Source organism: Eptesicus fuscus, chromosome 18, assembly GCF_027574615.1.
Source record: "Eptesicus fuscus isolate TK198812 chromosome 18, DD_ASM_mEF_20220401, whole genome shotgun sequence".
Lineage (NCBI taxonomy): Eukaryota > Metazoa > Chordata > Mammalia > Chiroptera > Vespertilionidae > Eptesicus > Eptesicus fuscus.
In genome coordinates, this window is record NC_072490.1 from 45,485,301 (window position 1) to 45,505,634 (window position 20,334).

The 20,334-nt window shown below is 38.2% G+C and overlaps 1 protein-coding gene and 1 pseudogene across 2 annotated transcripts in view; one reads left to right on the forward strand and one right to left on the reverse strand.

Annotated features, from left to right (window-relative positions):
• The first annotated feature begins 1,910 nt into the window (after positions 1–1,910).
• On the forward strand, positions 1,911–12,325 carry LOC129147174 (ATP synthase F(0) complex subunit C2, mitochondrial-like; annotated as a pseudogene).
• Positions 12,326–16,617: 4,292 nt separating this feature from the next.
• Positions 16,618–20,334, reverse strand: part of DENND6A (DENN domain containing 6A) — a 50,329-nt gene continuing 46,612 nt past the window's right edge. The window contains exons 19-20 of one of the 2 annotated variants that reach the window (XM_054729953.1): positions 19,902–19,976; positions 16,618–18,814 (exon numbers count right to left, since the gene is read on the reverse strand). In XM_054729953.1, the coding sequence (XP_054585928.1) occupies positions 18,683–18,814; positions 19,902–19,976 (207 nt within the window). In that variant the 3' untranslated portion in view covers positions 16,618–18,682. The remainder of the gene's footprint in view (positions 18,815–19,901; positions 19,977–20,334) is intronic. The other variant, XM_054729954.1, reaches the window with a different exon arrangement.

The following is a 20,334-nucleotide window of genomic DNA, read 5'->3' on the forward strand; positions in this document are numbered from 1 at the left end:
ATCTGACCAGTTGTGGGGAGGGACCTCGGGAGGTTGGCTGACTGGCCCAATCAGGGGGCCAGGTGAGGTTGGGGCAGGGGACATGGGAGGTTGGCTGTGGGCACACGCACTGACCATCAAGGGGCAGCTCCTGTGTTAAGCGTCTGCCCCTGGTGGTCAGTGTATGTCATGGCTACCATCCAGTAGTGAAGGTCTCTTAGGCTTTTATATATATACGAGAAGCCCGTTGCACGAAGATTCGTGCAATAGACCTTCCTTCACCTGGCTGCCGGCACCAGTTTTCCACCGGCACCAGTTTTCCTCTAGCACCTGGGACCCAGGCCTTGGCTCTGGCCACCCGCCAATCAGAGCGCCTCCCACTGGTGCGATCGGCCACCCAGACTCCCGCCGCCCGTGCCTTCCGCCAGCCCCATCGGTCCCCGCTCAGCGGCACTGCGGCTGATCGCGCCGGCGGGAGGAGCAGGGAACGGGGACTCGTGAGTCCCCGCTGCCCGTGCCTTCCGCCAGCGCGATCCGCCACCCAGAGTCCCGCCGCCCGCGCCTTCCGCTGGCCCCATCAGTCCCCCCTCAGCGGCCACCCCGAGTCCCCGCAGCTCGCACCTCCTGCCAGCGTGATTGGTCACCCAGAGTCCCGCCGCCCGCGCCTTCTGCCGGCCCCATCGGTCCCCGCTCAGCGGCGTGGCGGCCGATTGCGCCGGCAGGAGGCACGGGGGGCGGGGACCACAAGTCCCGGTCCCCGCCCCCCGCTCCTCCCGCCGGCCCAATCGGCCACCCCAAGTCCCTCCCCCCGTGCCTCCCTCCGGCCCAATCGTGGGCGTAGCAGAGTGATGGTTAATTTGCATATTACCCTTTTATTATGTAGGATATAGTAGCCCAAAGTGGAAATGACTCAAATGTCCAACTAGTGAGTAAACAAAATGTAGTACATTCATACAATGAATATTATTCAACAACAAAAAGGAATAAAGCACTGACATATACTACAAACTAGATAAGCCTTGAGAAATTTATACTAAGTGGGGAAAAAATCTAGTCACAAAGGACCACATATTCTATGATTCCATTTGTATGAAGAGTTCAGAGCAGGCAAATCTATGGAGACAGATTTGTGGTTGCTTGGGGCTAGGAAGGATGGGAGGCTTGGGGATTACAGCTAAAGGGTGGAGGGTTTCTTTTTGAGGTGATGAAAATGTTCTGGAATTGATGGTGGTAATGGTTACATGGCTGTATGAATTACTGGAACTAGTGAATTACAAAATTTGAATGAGGAATTGTATGGCAAAGTTGTTAACCAAAAAATAAAATAATTTTAAAAATATTTTTTTTTATTGATTTTTTACAGAGAGGAAGAGAGAGGGATAGAGAGTTAGAAACATCGATGAGAGAGAAACATCGATCAGCTGCCTCTTGCACACCTCCTATTGGGGATGTGCCCGCAACCAAGGTACATGCCCTTGACCGGAATCGAACCTGGGACCCCTGAGTCTGCAGGCCGACGCTCTATCCACTGAGCCAAACCGGTTTCGGCAAAAAAAAAAAAAAAATTTTAAAAACAAACCAAAAGGCAGGACTCTAGTCTGTTTTGTGTGTGTGTGTTTTTTTAATCCTCACCCAAAGGTGTGTGTGTGTGTGTGTGTGTGTGTGTGTGTTGTTTTGTTTTGTTTTGTTTTTGAGAGAGAGAGAGGAAGAGGGAAAGAGAGAAACATCAGTAGGAGAAATGTCCATCCGTGGGTTGCCTCCCTGGTAAGCGCCCTGACCAGGGATGAATCCACAACCTAGGTATGAACCCTGAATGAGAATTGAACCCGCAACCTTTTTGATGAATCACAACATCCAACTGAATCACCCAGCCATGGCTAGTCCGTTTTTATATTTCATTAGCAAGGCGTACTGGGGGACAAAGTCCCGCAATGCCTCGCTTTGTCACTTCCAGTCAGACTTTAGCGAGACCCTTCCGCCTGATAAGTGCATCCAGATCCCTGGATTTGGCACACCATGACACTCATATATGGTTAAATGATAGAGGGTTGGTAAATAAACTATAGTATATCTATTCTATGGGATACTATCAAGAATTAGAATGATGTAGAACTATAAATTCTAATGAAAAGATCTCCAAGATACAATTAGTGGAAAAATCCAAATAATGACAGTACTGTAAAGTAATATAAAAGTGTAGATTTCCCCGGGTGTATGTGTAAATGCACAAGAACTTTGAAGTAGAATCTGTAACAGTGATAGTTAGTGGTTACCTGTTTAACCTGTATAGAGAGAGGAGGGAGCCTTCCCAGAGCCTGAGGGAACCTGGTTTGGGAGTGGTAGTCAAAAGAGAGCTTTATCTGTACTTTAAAAATCCACTTTATTAAGCCCAGCCAGCCTGGCTCAGTGATTGAGCTATGATACAGGAAATCACGGTTCGATTCCTGGTAGGGGCATATGCCCGGGTTGTGGGCTCAATTCCCAGTGTGGGGCCTGCAGGAGGAAGTTGGTCAATGATTCTCTCATCATTGATGTTTCTATCTCTCCCTTCCTCTCTGAAATCAATAAAAATAAAAGTGGGTATTTAAAAAAAATCTACATGTATTAAATTTACATGCAATAAAGTTCACCTATTTTAAATATACAATTTGATAAACTTTAACAAATGTATATAGTAATGTAGCCAACACCAGAATCATGCTATCAATCATATCTATTGCCCCCCAAAAGTCCCTTCATACTCCTTCATAAGTCATCCTCACTTCCAGCCCGAGCCCACCATTGATCTGCTAACACTGTATCTTTGCCCTTTCCAGAATTTCATATAAATGAAATCATGTGGTCTTTTGTGTGTGGCTTCTTTCTCCTAGCATAATGATTTTGAGATTAATCCAAGTTATATCATACATCAATAGTTTATTTTTCTTTTATTGCTAAGTAGTATTCCATTGTGTGGAGATACCAAATTTTTCTATTCATTCACCAGTTGATGAGCGTTGGATTGTTTAAAGTTTTGGGCTTTTATGAATAAAACTTTTTGAACATTTTGGTACAGTGTTTGTGCATCTGTATTAAATTTATTTTTACAAGATGAATTTACCAATGCACTACTTACATAATGTAAAAAGTAATCTTCAAATTTGATGAATGAGTTAATCAGTCTTTGACATATATTCTTCCAGATTTTCCTCTCTGAAATACTAACATCTTTATATAAATGTTAATGGGATTTTACAGTGTGAAGTAACTCCTTTTACGATTTAATAATATACTGTGGACATTTAAAAATATCAGTACTTTAGATTTAACTCATTCTTTTTAAGGGCTGCATTCCATTGTATGCCTGTAAAATAACTTATTTAACTTATCTGTCAAATTGTGAAACATGTATACTCTTTGATTCAAAAATTCCACTTCCAGGAATTTGATGTAAGGAAAATTTCCCTCAAGTTTGCTATGTGTTACTTGTAAGAAGTTCATTACAGAATTGTTTGTAATGGAGAAAATTGGAAGCATCAATCTTTTTTAAAAAGTAATATTTAAATCTCCCTTTGTTTCCCTCACTGATCACTAGCCCAGATATTCTAATTTTGCTTTTGCTTTGCTACATTTCATAAATTCACAATGATAAATTAGGAGAGAAATTAGACCCATTGCCAGGATAAAGATTTAATCTTTTTTCCTAACAGTGGCATTCTAGGTGTTCTGTAGTTGCTTGTTCCAACTGGTGCATTCTGCAGAATGGGGTTGAATAAGAAAAACCTGCAAAGTTCAAAAAGAGTAAGCTGTTTTGTATTGTTGACAGCCTGTTAAGTAAAGCTCCATTTGGTAGAACTACCCTTTAGAAACTCATTTCTCAGTAGTGACCCTGGGCAATCCAGAGCAAAAACTTCTTTATTCAGGTGCATATAAGATAAAGCTATTTTGGACTCTACAATGAGTTTATCCTGCCTTTTTTAAAACTTTCCAAAAATTAAATGTAATTAAATATACAACATTTAAAGAACACCACCAAGAAAATGCAAAGGGAAAGCAATCTGTTTTCTGCACTTACACTTTTAAACTGTTTAAGCAATTTAATAGAAATGTTTATTACTGGGGTGAAGCAAAATACTATTTATTTTGTAATAACTTAAAGACTCGCAATTACCTGAGAGACCCCCACATTTTCCTAGTTAATCTTTTGTTGTTGTTGTTGTTAAATGCAATTACAGACTGTCTCCCTTGAGAAGAACCTTCCTTTGTACTGGAGATACATGTGAAGAGTTGCTTAACAGTTGAGTAACTTAAAATTGCATTTTGGAAGCTTGCTAGATTTAAAAAAAAAAAAATCTGTAGTCTTTAAGTAGCCTTTATGTTTTCAGTTTTATATAGAAGTCCTTAAAATAATTTTTTCAGTTTTATATAGAATTCCTTAAGACAATTTCAAACTGACTCTGTTTCTCAAGACAAATGAAAATGAATCGCCTTCTTCTAAATTTTCATTCATGTTTTCTCTTTACTTAAGTAAAATAGATGGAAAAAACTCTGACCTCCACCTCTAGCTTCTAAATCCTAAACCAAAAATAAAAAGATAAAATAATTTTTCAGATTTCCATTTAAGAGGTGCTACTTATTAAGTGGCCAATGGAAGTTATAAAACAGGATGTCAATGGCCAACTAAAATGTCTCTATGGTAAAGATAGGGAAAGTCAGGGTCAGAGAGGTTAAGTAACCTGCCCAAGGTCTCAGATAATAAGCAGAACTGAGATAAGAACCCATGTCTTCTGATGTCAGTACCCTTAACCATTATACTTAATAATGCTTTCTTATTTTTTAAAATGAGAAAATTGAGTCCCAGAAGGGGGGAAATGCTATTGTTTATTAATCACTTGTCATGTACTAAGTCCTATACTTCATTTAATCCTGACAAATTTGAGGAAAATGTTATGTTAAAGCATGTTATGTTAAAGCTCATAAATAACACACTACACTAGGGATATGTTTTCATCATCCAATTTTTAAAATCTTTATTGTTGAAAGTATAACAGATGTTCCCTTTTTCCCCCCATTAACCCCTCCCTCCCTCTCTCTCTCTCACACACACACACACACACAGCCTCTACCATACTATTGTGTCCATGGGTTATGCATATACGTATATAAGTTCTTTGGTTAATCTCTTCCCACTGCCCCTCCACCCCCTACTCTCTGAGATTTGTTAGTCTGTTCCATGTCTCTGGATCTATTTTATACATCAGTTTATTTTGTTAATTAGATTCCACATATTAAGTGAGATCATGTGATACTTGTCTTTCTCTGACTGGCTTATTTCGCTTAGCATAATACTCTCCAGGTCCGTCCCTGCTGTCTCAAAGGGTAAGAGATCCTTCTTTTTTACATCTGCATAGTATTCCGTTGTATAAATGTACCACATCTTTTGTGTATTTTTGTTCCAGTCCTTTAAATTTAATAATGTAATGTTTTTGTTGATTGTTTATGTCCCATTCAAATTAGACCTTGGGCAGCTTCTTAAGTAAACTGTAAAACTTCTTTTGACATTTTCAAAGCACTTGAAAGTATGTGTTCTAAAATAGTGCTAATATTTACTAGCAACAATAAATGTTATTGAACACTTACTATCTGCCAAGCATTGTACTTATATCCCATTTGATCCTCTAAACAATTTAATCCATGTCATTTCCTTTGTTCTCTGCAAGAATTACTCAGCTGTTTCTAGTCCACTTGTTGTATAATAGTGTAATTTTTGCCCTTATTCCCCACCCCACCCCAACCTTTGTAAACTCCATTTTTATCTCATTATCTGACAACTTATCACTGATCTTGTTTAAAGTTCACGTTCTCTGGACATTGTTATTTACCTGCAATAGTGAAAGAGTATCTGTGCTTCTATGAAGAGTCTTATCCACCCATTTTCTCTCCCAGGAGGGGAGTGGTATGCGAATTCCCTGAGTCTTCGGTTTTGCCCAATCTGTTACTTCTCAGACACTTAAGCCTCTGCCATGAGGTTAAGACCTGCCCCTAGTTTCAGTGCCTTTTACTAGTTCTTTATTTTAAAAGTTTTGTTTATTCCATTTGATATTGTGGGAAAGTCTGTATAACTGGATCTATGCCCTCATCTTTCCTAGGAGGGTTTTATTTGCTTTTTAATAATTTGGGTAAACACTGCTAACGTGGAAGAGTATAAAGTCTGCCTGACTTGACTAAGTCAACATTCACCTACTTCCCTAATTTAAAATATTCCCCCTTAACCTGTTTTAGTTTCTGGCAGGAAACTTTTTAAAAACAAGGAATATAACTCCTTGACTAGTTTCCTTCAAAGGATTCATAGCAATCACATTCCTAACTTCCAGAAGAACTGGTACTCTGTTTTTTTTTCTGAATTCTTTAAAGCAGAATGATTTTATAATGGGAATATATCTTGAGGCCACTAATTCTACTAAGATTTGTATTTACCATCTAACATTTATAATAGTTTCATGGCTAGAGAAATCATTAGATAGGTTAAAGCTAAAAGACAACTTTGTACCATAGCAACATTAATGAAATAAGGTCATTTTACAAATTCTTCCTCTCCTTGCCCAAATCTCCCATCTGTACACATGTTTGAAATGTCTTACAGTAATTGAAATGTTTGACATATTTTCAATGCTACAAAACACAGAAATCAATGAAAGAAAAATACCACATGATCTCACTCATTTATGGATAATAAAGAACATTATAACCTGATGAACAAAGGATAGATACAGAGGCAGTAAAGCATCAAACAGACTGCCAAATTGCAGCGGGAAGGTTGGGAAGAGGGGGTAGATAAGAGATCAATCGAAGGACTTGTATGCATGCATATAAGCATAACCAATGGACGCAAGACACTGGGGGGTGAGGGCATGTATGGGAGTGGGGTAGGGGGGCAATGGGAAGATATGTACACATGTAATACCTTAATCAATAAAAAAAATTAAAAAACATAGAAATGAGAGGATTTACAAACAAAAGTGTTTTTTTCTCCAAAAATTAGATTTACTGACTCATATAATCCTGTCTTCATGGCGAATGATTTATAATGTTAGTGAATAATCACCTAACATTAAATTTATATATCTATATGGTTCTTAAACTTTAACATGTATCAGAATTACGTGGAGGGCTTGTTAAAATCATATTGCTGGACTTTTTGCTTCTAGTCAAGATCAAGTTACATTGACCAGATTTACCTTCTCACATAAAATGAAAACAAAACAAACCAAATAAAAGATAAGAAACAATGATTTTTGAAGACAGTGAACACCAGGCAGTGCAGGGCAATGATTCCTAAAGACGGAAAACAAATGCATTGAGCCCTTAGCCTGAGATTGCCTGTTTACTGCCCCAAGAATGTTTCTAGGCCACAGCATAGAAAGAGGGAGCAGAGGGGGAGCTTGGTAAACTCTGAGCTGACAGTCTGGGGAAACCAAACTTTAGGAGAGAATTACAAAGAGAATAGCATAGAAAGAAAAACCCCTGTACAGAAAGAAATCTGCAGAGGGCTCCCCTGAAAGATTCAGCAGAGAACTGGTTAGTACATGCATATGAGGAAACTACCCAAAGCACAGAACCATAAGAAATAATCAAATGGAACAGTGCCCAGGCTTGGTTGGGAACAATGCCTGTTCCCACCAGCCAGACTGAAAAAAACTCATAATTCATGGGACAGTGGGTAGAGTACTCAAGAAGGTCTTGCCTCAGTAGTGAAGAATAATTAATTCTAGACTGAGCACTGTTTTGGGCCTGACAAAATTAACTGCAATCTAGAACAAAGCTCAAGAAGATGTATAAGAATACAAAAATATCCAATACCCAACAAGGTAAAAGTCTAGCATCTTACCTAAGACAAGGCATGCAAAGAAGCAGAAACACATGGCCCATAATAATGAGATAATCATCGAAACCAACTCCGAACCGACACAGATATTATCTCAAGCAGAAACATGGAAGACATAAAAACAAACCAAGCTTTTAGAAATAAAAACTACAATGTCTGAGATGACAAATAACAAATGGAATTAATGGCAGACTAGACAATACAGAGGGAAAGATAAATGAACTTAAAGGCATAGCAATAGAAACTCTCCAAAATTAAATAAAAAGAGTAAATAAGAAACATGAAAAGCATCAGTGAGCTGTAGTTCCTCAGGCAGTCTAATACATGAGTAACTGAAAGAAGGGACGGACAGAGGACAGAAAAAGTAACCTGAAAAAATAATGGCCAAAACATTTCCAACTTTAATGACAACTATAAAACTGTATATCCAAGATCAAGAAACTCAGTGAGGTAAAAGCCCAAGAAACATAAATAAAACTATACCAAAGCATATTATTATCTAATAACTCAAAATTAGCGATAAAGAGAAAAATCTTAAAAGAGCCAGAGAAAAATAGACTTATTAACTAACTACCTAGGAACCAAGATAATATGACATACTTCTTACTGGAAATATACAAGTAAAAAGACAGTGGAGCAACATTTTAAAATACTGAAAAAGGGGGACAGCCTAGAAATCTATATCCAGCAAAAACACATTTGAAAAAGAAGGCAAAATAAAGATATTTTCAGACCACAAAAGTTGAGAGAATGCATTGACAGCAAATCTGAACTACAAAATATGTTAAAAGGAAGTTCTTCAGCTCTAAGGAAAATTATACCATATTGATCTATGCAGAGAAATAAAAACACTGAAAAGGTTCAATATAAGAACGTATATGCAAGAATTTTTCTTACTATTTAAAACTTTAAAAAATTAAACAAAAATAACAATGTATTATGGAATTTATAACATGTAAAACTCATGAACAAGAATATAAAGTCTGCAAAGAAAAATAAGAACACTATTGTACATTCTTATTCTATATATTAAATGGCATAATATCACTAGAGGTAATCCGGTAAGTTAAAAATGTATACTATACTACAAATCTTAAAATAATGAAGTGTTATACCTAGTAATCTCACAAAGGAGATATGACATCATAAAAATATTCTATTGGTTCAAAATAAGTCAGATAAGAAGGAAAAGGGAAATAAACAGAAGATAGGACAAATAGAAAACATAGCAAGATAATAGATTCAAATCTAACCATATCAATCATATTCATTGTAAATGGTGTAAATTAAAAAGCAAATTTTGTCTGATTGGTTAAGAAAGCAAGAACTATATGCTACCTACAAGAAAAGTTTTTAAATATAAAGTCACAAATAGGTTAAGAATAAAGCGATGAAAAAGCTATGCCATGCTAACACTAGTCAAAAGAAAGCTGGAGTTCTATTAATATCACACCAAGTAGATTTCAGAACAATATACAAATCTACAATTATAATCAAGAGATTTTACTAACCTCTAATTAGAACAAGTAGGCAGAAAATCAGCAAGGGCAGCCCTAGCCAGTTTGGCACAGTGGATAGAGTGTCAGCTTGAAGATTGAAGGATCCCGGGTTTGATTCTGGTCAAGGGCACAATGCCCGGGTTGTGGGCTTGATCCCCAGTAGGGGGCATACAGGAGGCAGCCAATCAATGATTTTCTCTCATCATTGATGTTTCTATCTCTCTCTCCCTCTCCATTCCTCTCTGAAATAAATAAAGAATATATTTAAAAAAAGAAAATCAGCAAGGACATAAACAAACTTGACCTGTCTAACCTTTATAAAACATTCCACCCAACAACAGCAAAATATACATTATTCACAAGTGTACCCAGAACATTTACCAAGATAAACCATATTCTGGGCCATAAAACAAAACTTTATAAATTTACAAGGATTCAAATCATAACAAGTATGTTCTCAAGCCACCGTGTAATAAAGTTAGAAATCAGTAACAAAAACATTTTGGCACCTGGCTGGTGTGGCTCAGTGGGTGAGCATCAACCTATGAACTAAGAGGTCACAGTTCAATTACTGGTCAGGGCACAAGCCTGGGGTTGTGGGCTTGATCCCCAGTGGGTGGCATGTAGGAGGCATCCGATCAATGATTCTCTCTCATCATTGATGTTTCTATCTCTCTTTCCCTCTCCCTTCCTCTTTGAAATCAATAAAAATAAAAATTATTTAATTTTTTTTAAATTAGAAGATATACAACTATTTGGATAAGTAAATAACATTTCTAAATAATCCATGGATCAAGGAAATCCAAAAGTAAATAAGGTATTCTGAACTGAATGAAAAGAAATATAAAATATCAGAATTTATGGCATGCCACTAAAACAGAACTTAGTGGGAAATATTGCAGTCTACAAGATCAGTATAAATATAAACTATCTACTAGTATTTTGAACTGAATAGTTGAATGAAAAATTGAAAGCTGAAGTTTTAAAAAATGGTATCATTTATAGCATCAAATATACAATAGGCTGAGGGATAAATTTGACAGATGTGAAAGATTTTTATCCTGAAAACTTTTTGTATTCAGAAATACAAAATATTGCTAAAATTAAAAAAGACTTAAATGGAGAGACATACTTTGTTCACGCACCAGAGAACAACATTAATTTGTTACCCCAATTTACCAATAGGTTTAATACAATCACAATCAAAAGCCAAGCAGACATTTGTGCAGAAATTCATAAACTTCTTCAAAAGACACATGAAACTGAAAAAAACTCACAATTGGGAAAAATCTTTGCCAACTATATATTTGAAAAGGAACTTGATACATAAGAAAATTCTCTAAACTCAACCTTTAGAAATTAAACAACTCAATATTTATTTATTTATTTATTTATTTATTTATTTTTTTAATATATTTTATTGAGTTTTTACAGAGAGGAAAGGAGAGGGACAGAGAGCTAGAAATATCAATGAGAGAGAAACATCGACCAGTTGCCTTTTGCACACCCCCTACCGGGGATGTGCCCGCAACCAATGTACATGCCCTTGACCGGAATCGAACCTGGGACCTTTCAGTCCGCAGACTGACGCTCTATCCACTGAGCCAAACCGGTTTCGGCGACAACTCAATTTTTAAAATGAGCAAAATATATTAACACTTTACCAAAGAACATATACAAGTGACTAATAAGCTCATGAAAAAAATGTTCAACATCACAGGTCACTGGAAAAATGCAAATTAAAATCTCAATGAGATAGCATTATAAGCCTATTAGAATAGCTAAAATTAAAAAGGCTGACCATACCAAGTGTTGGCTAGGATGTACAGAAACTGGAACTTTCTCATACTCAGCTGGTGGAAACAAATTAGTACAAACACTTTGAAAACATAGTTTGGCAGTTTCTTTAAAAGTTAAACATTTACCTACCATATGATCTAGCCATCCCACTCATATCACTCTAGGAATTTCTATGGTAAGAGGATATATATGATCCATACAAAGACTTGTACAAAAGTGTTCACAGTAGCTTTATTTGTAACAGCCAAAAACTAGAAACAACCCAAATATCAACAGGTGAGTAGATATTTGTGTTATCTATCTATCTATCTATCTATCTATCTAAAAGCCTATATGCTAAGTGTCCGACGACCGTTCAGTTGACTGCTCAACCAGTCACTATGACGCTCACTGACCACCAGGGGGCAGATGCTCCGACTGGTAGGTTAGCTTGCTGCTGGGGTCTGGCTGATCGGGACTGGGCGAGATGGTATCATGTTAAGACATGCCCTGGAGCCAACCTCCCGAGGTCCCTCCCCGGCCTCTAAAATATTTCTTCTAATCAATTTCCTTTCAATGTGCACAAATTTGTGCACCGGGCCTCTAGTAGCCATATAAAAGCAATAAAAATAATGAACTGTTGGTACATGCAACATGAATGAATCTCAAAATCATTATGCTGAGTGAAAAAAGACTGCTCTCTGCATTGAGAGCAGCTCTCCTGCCACAGCCCTTCATTCCCTGAAAATATACTCCGTACCAAATTTATCTCCACCTCCTCCCTGGTCAGGAGCACTTCTCAGCTGCTGAGCCAACCACTCTGCAGCAGTGCTGAAATGATCTGAGACACTAATAGATGAGAACCACAGGAGTTTGGCAGCCTCCTATCTCCTGACCTCACTTTTCCCACGTATCCCTAGCCATAACTCCCAGACCAGCGCCATCTCAAGGGATCTTAACACAGCAGCCGAGTTCACTACGACTGCACTGCCCCAGTAGGAGTGGCAGGCTCTGGGTCTGGGCCTGGAACTGTGTTTGGGAGCCTCTGCATTGGTTCTGCCAGGAACTCTTCTCTGGAGCAACAGCTTTTCTCCTACACCATTCTGGGCTTTGTCATCTTCTAGAGTACATGGGGCTGTTTTTCTTGATGGTAGTCTTTTCCATCCTCTTTGCCATGTTAAGAAGCCCTTTGCACCTTCCATAGTTCTTTATCCCAAGTTTCATGTGCCCTGTATGTTCCTTTTCCTATCATTCCTAGGCAGCATAGGAAAAGCAGATGGCTCTGGGTTTGACAGAAAGAATGAAATATTGTATTATCAAGAAGGGGGAGGAAGCCATAGCCGGTTTGGCTCAATGGATAGAGCATTTGCCTGTGAACCAAAGGGTCCTGAGTTTGATTCCGGTCAAGGGCATTTACCTTGATTGCAGGCTCCTCCCTAGCCTGGGCCCTGGTCAGGGCGAATGCAGGAGGCAACCAATCAATGTGTTTCTCTCACATCAATATTTCTATCTTTCCCTCTTTCTTCCATCCCTGAAAAAAAAAAATCAATGGAAAAATATTCTCAGGTGAGGATTAACCAAAACAAAACAAAAAAAATCGGGAGGAAAAGTCAGACCAAAAAAGCACTGTATGATTCCATTTATGTAAAACTCTAGAAATAAAAAACTAATCTGTAGTAACAGAACACAGATCAGTGGTTTTGGGAGGAGGCAGGAAGGAGTGCAAAGGAGCAGGAGGGAATTTTTGAGGGGAGACAAATATGTTCTTATCTTGACTGTGGTGATGGTCTTATGGGTGTATTCAAATGTTAAAACATCAAACTGTGCACTTGAAGTATGTTCAGTTTATTGTATGTCAATTATACTTCAATAAAGCTAGTTTTTAAAAATACAAATTTCTGGATTCTATCACCAAAGCCACTAACTAAAAAATATTTACCCATTACATTAGATTAAAACCAACATTTTAATAGTTTCCTACTGAAATCTAAAATTCAATTCACTTAATAGTAAGTATGACAATTCTGGAATATAAAGTTACTATTTTTCAAAAAGTATCTCAATCAATCTGAAGCAATTTATATTACAGCTAGAGGCCCAGTGCATGAAAATTCCTGCACTGGAGGAGGGGTCTCTCAGCCTGGCCTGTCCCCTCTCACAGTCTGGAAGCCCTGAGGGGCCGGAGGCGACCCAACAATCAGGTAATCAGGGGAAGGCGATGCCCCATCACACCTCTGCTGCTGCCACTGCCAGCAGCGCAAACCTCAGCCGGCCCTGGTTACCTGAGCCTCCGGCGGCCCTGGGCAACTGGAGGGCTGAGGGGACTGGGGGACTCTGGAGGCAGGCGCCCCAGAGGGGCTGAGGGGACTGGGTGTTGCCATGTTATGGCTATGGGTGCCACCATCTATGAGGGTGTGGCAGCAATTAGCATATTCCCTCCTTATTGGCTGTGGGCACCGCCATCTTTGAGGGCGGGGTAGTCAATTAGCATATTCTCTTCTTATTGGCTGTGAGCGCTGCCATCTTTGCAATGGTGTGAGGGTCAATTAGCATATTCCCTCTTTATCGGGTAGGATATACTCAGACTGGTGGCTATGAAAAAACATGAGACAGGAAATAAGATGAAGGATTCACAAAGTTTAGCTTTCTAATGGCTAAGCCTAAATGGTATTATGACAAAAAATAAATGAGAAGGCAATAAACAGAAGAACCCAAGCCTAGTAATGACGCTAGTAAAATGGAATGAAACCTATGATTACTAGACAACACTAACCTTAATTTGGAGAAAGTCATTCAAGTAATGGGTAGCAGAGAAAGGTTGGTGTTCAAAGCAAAGAAATAACACTGGAAAATAAGATACATTAGAATTCTACTGCCATCTTTTTCCCCCAACATTTGTGTATACCGTAAGAAGCCCTTGTGATAGGCAATGTTATCACTGCAAAATAAATGTCAGAAACCTATTTCATTAACCAATCATCAAGTTAAAACTTGCTTTTCTAAAATTGGTTAAATTTTAGGAATCATGCTCAGCCAGCGTGGCTCAGCGGTTGAATGTCCACCTATGAACCAGGAGGTCACGGTTCGATTCCTGGTCAGTGCACATGCCCAGGTTGCAGGCTTGATTGATTCCCAGTGAGGGGCATGCAGGAGGCAGCCAATCAATGATTCTCTCTCATCACTGATGTTTCTATATCTCTCTCCCTCTTCTCTGAAATCAATAAAAATATTTTTTAAAAGAAAATTTTAGGAATCATGATTCTGTATCTTGTATCAAATAGCTTTATCTATTTCAAACAAACAGGAAATTGTAATTAGAAAATTTTTCTAGATGTTGTTTTATTAACAAATGCCAATTTCTATTTGTATAATAAACACCACAATTCAACCAAGTTGTAAATGGCATATAAATATATTTAGATATATGAAGCATTATCAAATTACTCAAAATTTAGTCATTATTGAGTTAATATATTTTGTTATTTAAATAACATTTATCCATACTTAGAGAAGCTTTCTGTCTTACTCAACTATCTGTTTTTAGAGGACTAATCTTTGCAAGTTAGTAAAATTTGGGTATATAAAAACAAATGAATTGGTATGAGCAAGAGAAAACAAAAGGACAATATTTTAATGGCATCTTTTAAATATACTAAAACATTTCATAGTATCCTTTGAAGGATATTATCCAGTAACTTTAAAAAGGAGTGATATCCAATATATTTTATTATTATTATTTTAAAATGTTTTTATTGGTTTTTAGAGAGAAATGAAGGGAGAAGGATCGAGACATAGAAACACTGATGAAAGAGGAGCATCATCATTTGGCTGTCTCCTGCAAAACCCCCACTGGTGATCGAGCCTGCAACCTGGGCATGTGCCCTGACTGGGAATTAAACTGGCAACCTCCTGGTTCCTGGATCAATGCTCAACTGCTGAGCCACACCGGCCATGCCAATGTATTTTAATATCCTATCTAATAAAAGTAATATGCAAATTAACCATCACTCTGCTACACCCATAAGCCACGCCCACCAGCCAATCAGGAGCCACCTGATTTGCAAATAAACCCAACCAAGATGGCTCTGGCCATAGAGAGCAGGAGGGAGGCTTGGGTTTCCCCAGCAATGGAGGAAGCCAAGCTTTCCACCTGCCCTTGCCGGCCTAGGCCTCCACTCAAGGCTACAAAGTTTCAATGATAGAAGATACATAAATCCAAACAGAAATGGCGGCAGCCACAGAGCAAGCAGGAGGCTTGGCTCTGCTCCAGGCTACAAAGTTTCAATTGTAGAAGATAAATAAACCTCAGATACCAGGGCCTCCTCTTGGGTTGCCAGGGGGCGTGGATGGCCTGCAAACCACCACAGGCCCCTTGCCCAGGCCACTCCACACCCCAAGGGAACCCCCACCCTGGTTCGGAACATCTTTCAGGGCAAACCAGCTGGCCCCCACTCGTGCACCAGGCCTTTATCATATCTAATAAAAGAGTAATATGCAGATTGACCATCACTCCAACACACAAGATGGCTGCCCCCATGTGGTCAAAGATCCTGCCCCCATGTGGACACAAGATGGCCACCACAAGATGGCCAGCAGGGAAGCGCAGTTGGGAGGGACCAGGCCTGCAAGGGAGGGCAGTAAGGGGTGACCAAACTGGCAGAGGATGGAAGTTGGGGGCGACCAGGCCTGCAGAGAAGGGCAGTTGGGAGGGGCCCAGGCCTGCAGGGGAGAGCAGCTGGGGAGGATCAGGCCTGCAAGGGCGGGCAGTTGGGGGGGGATCAAGCCAGCAGGGGAGGGCAGTTAGGGGTGACCAAGTCGGCAGAGGGAAGTTGGGGGCGACCAGGCCTGCAGGGGAGAGCAGTTGGGGGGACCGGGCCTGCAGGGGAGGGCAGTTAGGGGAAAACAGGCTGGCAGGGGAGTGGTTAGGGGGTGATGAGGCTGACAGGCAGAAGCGGTTAGGGACAATCAGGAAGGCAGGCAGGTGAGCAGTTGGGAGCCAGTAGTCCTGGATTGTGAGAGGGATCCCAGATTGGAGAGGGTGAAGGCTGGGCTGAGGGACACCGCCCCCCCCCCCCAACCCTGTGCACAAATTTCGTGCACCGGGCCTCTAGTTAATAAATAAATTAAAATCCAAAGAGTGGTATCATAACTTGCCACTTTTAGAAAGGAAGAAATAAAAGTAATTTGAGATTTAAAGTTAGAAAAGGTGGCAAAGGACAATCTAACAATACCTAGATTATTAAGCTAAATGTTTTTCATCAGGACATTTCATAATCAATACATTGATAAGAAGACTATGAGATCACTTAGTTGATCTGTCTGTTATTAAACTGGACTATTCACCTGTTCCTAGTGAAGTGAACAAAAAGAAGGTTTTCATTTGAATTTAAACAAGTACTTTAGAAAGTAAAAGGAATCACATAATACTCATTTCATTTACAGTGCATTTTTTTCAAGCTTTCCAACCTTACTCAGAAATAACACAAGATATTCAAGTGTTTTAAAATCAAAGGCCTTTAATTCAGTTTTCAGTAATGACCATAAATGCCTTCACAAAACATCTTTATCACTGAAAACAGAAGGCACTAGGCATTACTTAACACCCTGAAGCAGTGATTTCTTCTGATGCTGGTGGAGATAAACATTAAATGGCAGATTTTAGATCTTAGCAATGTCTCTCAAAAAAAAAGGGGGTGGGGTGGGGGAACAACTCTGAAAACCACACAAAAAATTAAGTTACCAGTCAGTCTTTCTCAGGTTCCCAATGAAATTTTAAATTATTTTTTACAAGTAATTCGAAATTAATAGATAAACCAGGTTAAGTATTATAGGATTTTCAACATTTGTTCGGTTTTAGTTAAATATAGTAAATATAAAGATAATTATTATGCTACTTGGAAGCCTTTGATACTCTTTAGCTATGCAAAATAAACTTGAAATGATACATCTGTAGTGGTATAATTTAAAAGATCCTTGATATGACACTAACAACTTTCAAATTCTAGTCACAAACTGCATATAAATTGTGATATTATTAAAATACACCTTTTGAAAAATAAGATGACCATTTATACCTAAATAAGGTTCCCAGAAAGATATGAAATTTAAAAGTAGTTGCCTTTTCCATAAGGATAATTGTTGTTTCACAAAATAACTCATATGATCTGAGGCAAATGATTTATTTCAAATGCCATATTCGCTCTATGACTTTGAGGTATGCTTCAAGAGACTGTATAAGACCACAGTTACAAACACAAAGAGCCTTTCTTGGATAGAGAGTGCACTTAGTAGTTATATTAACAGAAAAGGATAGCTTCTGAAGCCATTTCTTTTACAAACACAGTTTGGATACTTAGATGGTAATTCAAGATGCAGCTATTTACATATGTGCTATGTCATGTGTGCCTTAAAATATTGGCTTTTGCAGGACACTCCTATTCAAACACAAACCAAACAACTTTGGTAAAGTAAACCAAACTATGATCTTCTATTTTTGGCAAGGTAGTAAAAACAAAACAGAACAGAAATAAACAACAAAATAGCTGTAACAGTGATTCAGGCAAAAGTTCCCATGTCAAACACAGTAGAGTAAGTGTTAATGAAAAATATAAATTCAAGGGGGAAAACCCTAATAAAAAAATAATGCTGAAAAATCAATCTTATAGTCACTCAAATAACTACCACATAAAAGGTTTATGAATGCCTTTAAAATAAGACTAGCTCAATTTAAAAATAGCTGATTATGAGGTTTATTAGAATGTTTTTGAAAAACATCCAAGCTAATTAACTTAAACAGAAACCAATTAGTAAAGGGTAAGAGGAAATTAACTCTTCCATAATTAATATTAGATGCCTTCTTGCCTTTGGAGAAACTAATAAAATTAAATTTGAAAATAGTATAGAAAATAATGAAACGATACCTACATGACAATTGGGGGAGGGGGGAGGAAGGATACCATGCCACTACTAAACATGATGGGAGGCAAAAAACATGTTTTTAAGCAATTATTATGCAAAAGTATGTCTTATATAATTACATATCATAATTAAGAAAAAGCTTCAAGACTAGCAGCCAGGTTTTGTGAAACATGTAGGACAACGGAAGGCACTACAAAAGCATTAGTTACTTCTAACTACAGTCAGACAGTTCAGTCCTTGCCTTCTTCTTAAGAAGGTAACCAGTGTGAATGTTATTTTTATATCCCCCTGAGTTTTAACATGATTGGGCAAAACAGCACCAATTTAAAAAAATATCTGCAATGCCAGCACTGCAGTTTAGAATCACTTATACTGATGGTCCCACAGGTCTCTCATAAGAGCACTTTAGAACATGATTAAAAATATAGAAATGCCTTTCGGTGTTTCAGGATTAAAGTGGAACCACCACAGATATCCATTTTTTAAAATAATGCACTAAAACAGTCAGTATAGTCTTTCTACCCTGTAGCTAGCATTACGGCTATTTTCCACTCCAGGAGATCTCTTTTGTCGTCCAGCTGAAATGTCAGTGTGCTTCATGATGCACGCACAGTCCTTTCTGGCTGGAAAAGCCTGGCAAATGTCATGTCATGCTTGTTTTGAGCAGGATGCTTTGTAGGTCCTCTGGCAATGCTAAGATAATTGCGTCTATGTGTCCCCGTAACTTTTCCATAGTTTCAGGTTTCACAGGTAAATGCTCTCGATCAGCCTGCAACTATACAAGAAACATTTGGAAGCATTTAAATTATCCTCTGAGTCTGTATTAATACATTATATTTTCTAAATAAACATTTTTAATGGTCTAATGATTTGGACACTTCAATCAGAATTTACAGAAACTGTAAAAAAAAAAAAAAGAACATGCCATTTAAACAATATATTGTTTGAGCTTAATAAAAGACTTCCATGTAAATTGATAATACTTAACGCCTATCATGTGGTATTAAATATAAGTGACAATGATTTTGTAGAGCACATTAGACTCCATGTAAATACTTTTAAAATATAGGTGACGGTCCATGATGTGACACAGATGTAACCTTTTTATTTATTTTCTATTAATTTATTTTATTTATTTACTTTAGAAAGAGAAACAGCGATTTGTTGTTCCACTTATTTATGCTTTCATTGGTTGATTCTTTTAAAATTTTTTCCCATATGTTTTTATTGATTTCAGAGAGAGGAAGGGAGAGGGAGAGATAGAAACATCAAAGATGAGAGAGAACCATCTTAGGCAGAAGTATATCATTATGATCTGCTTGAGATATCAAGTATTTTCAGTCAAGTCTACTATCAATCTCAAGTCCTCTCATTTAAAAAGATTACATCTGTGCCTAGCCAGGCAGCTCAGTTGGTTAGAGCATCATCCTGATACACAAAGGTTGCAGGTTGGATCTCCTGGCTGGTGTGTCTCAGTGGTTAAGTGTCTAATCATGAACCAGGAAGTCACGGTTCGATTCTGGGTCAGGGCACATGCCCAGGTTGTGGGCTCGATTCCCAGGAGGGGGTGTGCAGGAGGCAACCAATGGATGATTCTCTTTCATCATTGAAATTTCTATCTATCTCTCCTTCTTCCTTCCTCTCTCTGAAATCAGTAAAAACATATGGGGGAAATATTTAAAAGAATGAACCAATGGAAGCATAAATAAGTGGAACAAGTCGATGTTTTTCTAAAGTAAATAAATAAAATAAATTAAAAATTAAAAATAAATAAAAAGGTTACATCTGTGATACATCATGGACTGTCACCTCAAATGCGAAGAAAATATCTTCACAGATCTTTGGCTGTTTCGGCTACATACCAGCTTACTTTTTAGCTTCAATACAAGGTCTACTGTTTCTACTTCTGTGTGTTTCTGGGTCCAGAGAAGTAAGTCCTAGAAGAACAAACAAATCCCAAATCAGTTAAGTGCTCAAAATAATTTTCAAACCACTCTATTTCAAAAGATAAGACTCCTGAGAAGGACAGAAACAAAAAAGAGAACAGGGTATTTATCCCAGATACAGCATGACAGCACAAAAATAATTCTGTACATGATATTCTAACAATGTTAATTAGATAATTTTCAACATTAGCCAGAACAATTATTGAATATTTGTCAGTAAAATAAAATGTAAGAACCTTTTTTCTAAGGTAGCCCTTTTAGATCAATCACGAAAAAACAAAACTGCAATTCAAAATACAATCAGTACTACCTACCCCCACTAATAGTGAATATTTTAATTTATAAGGAA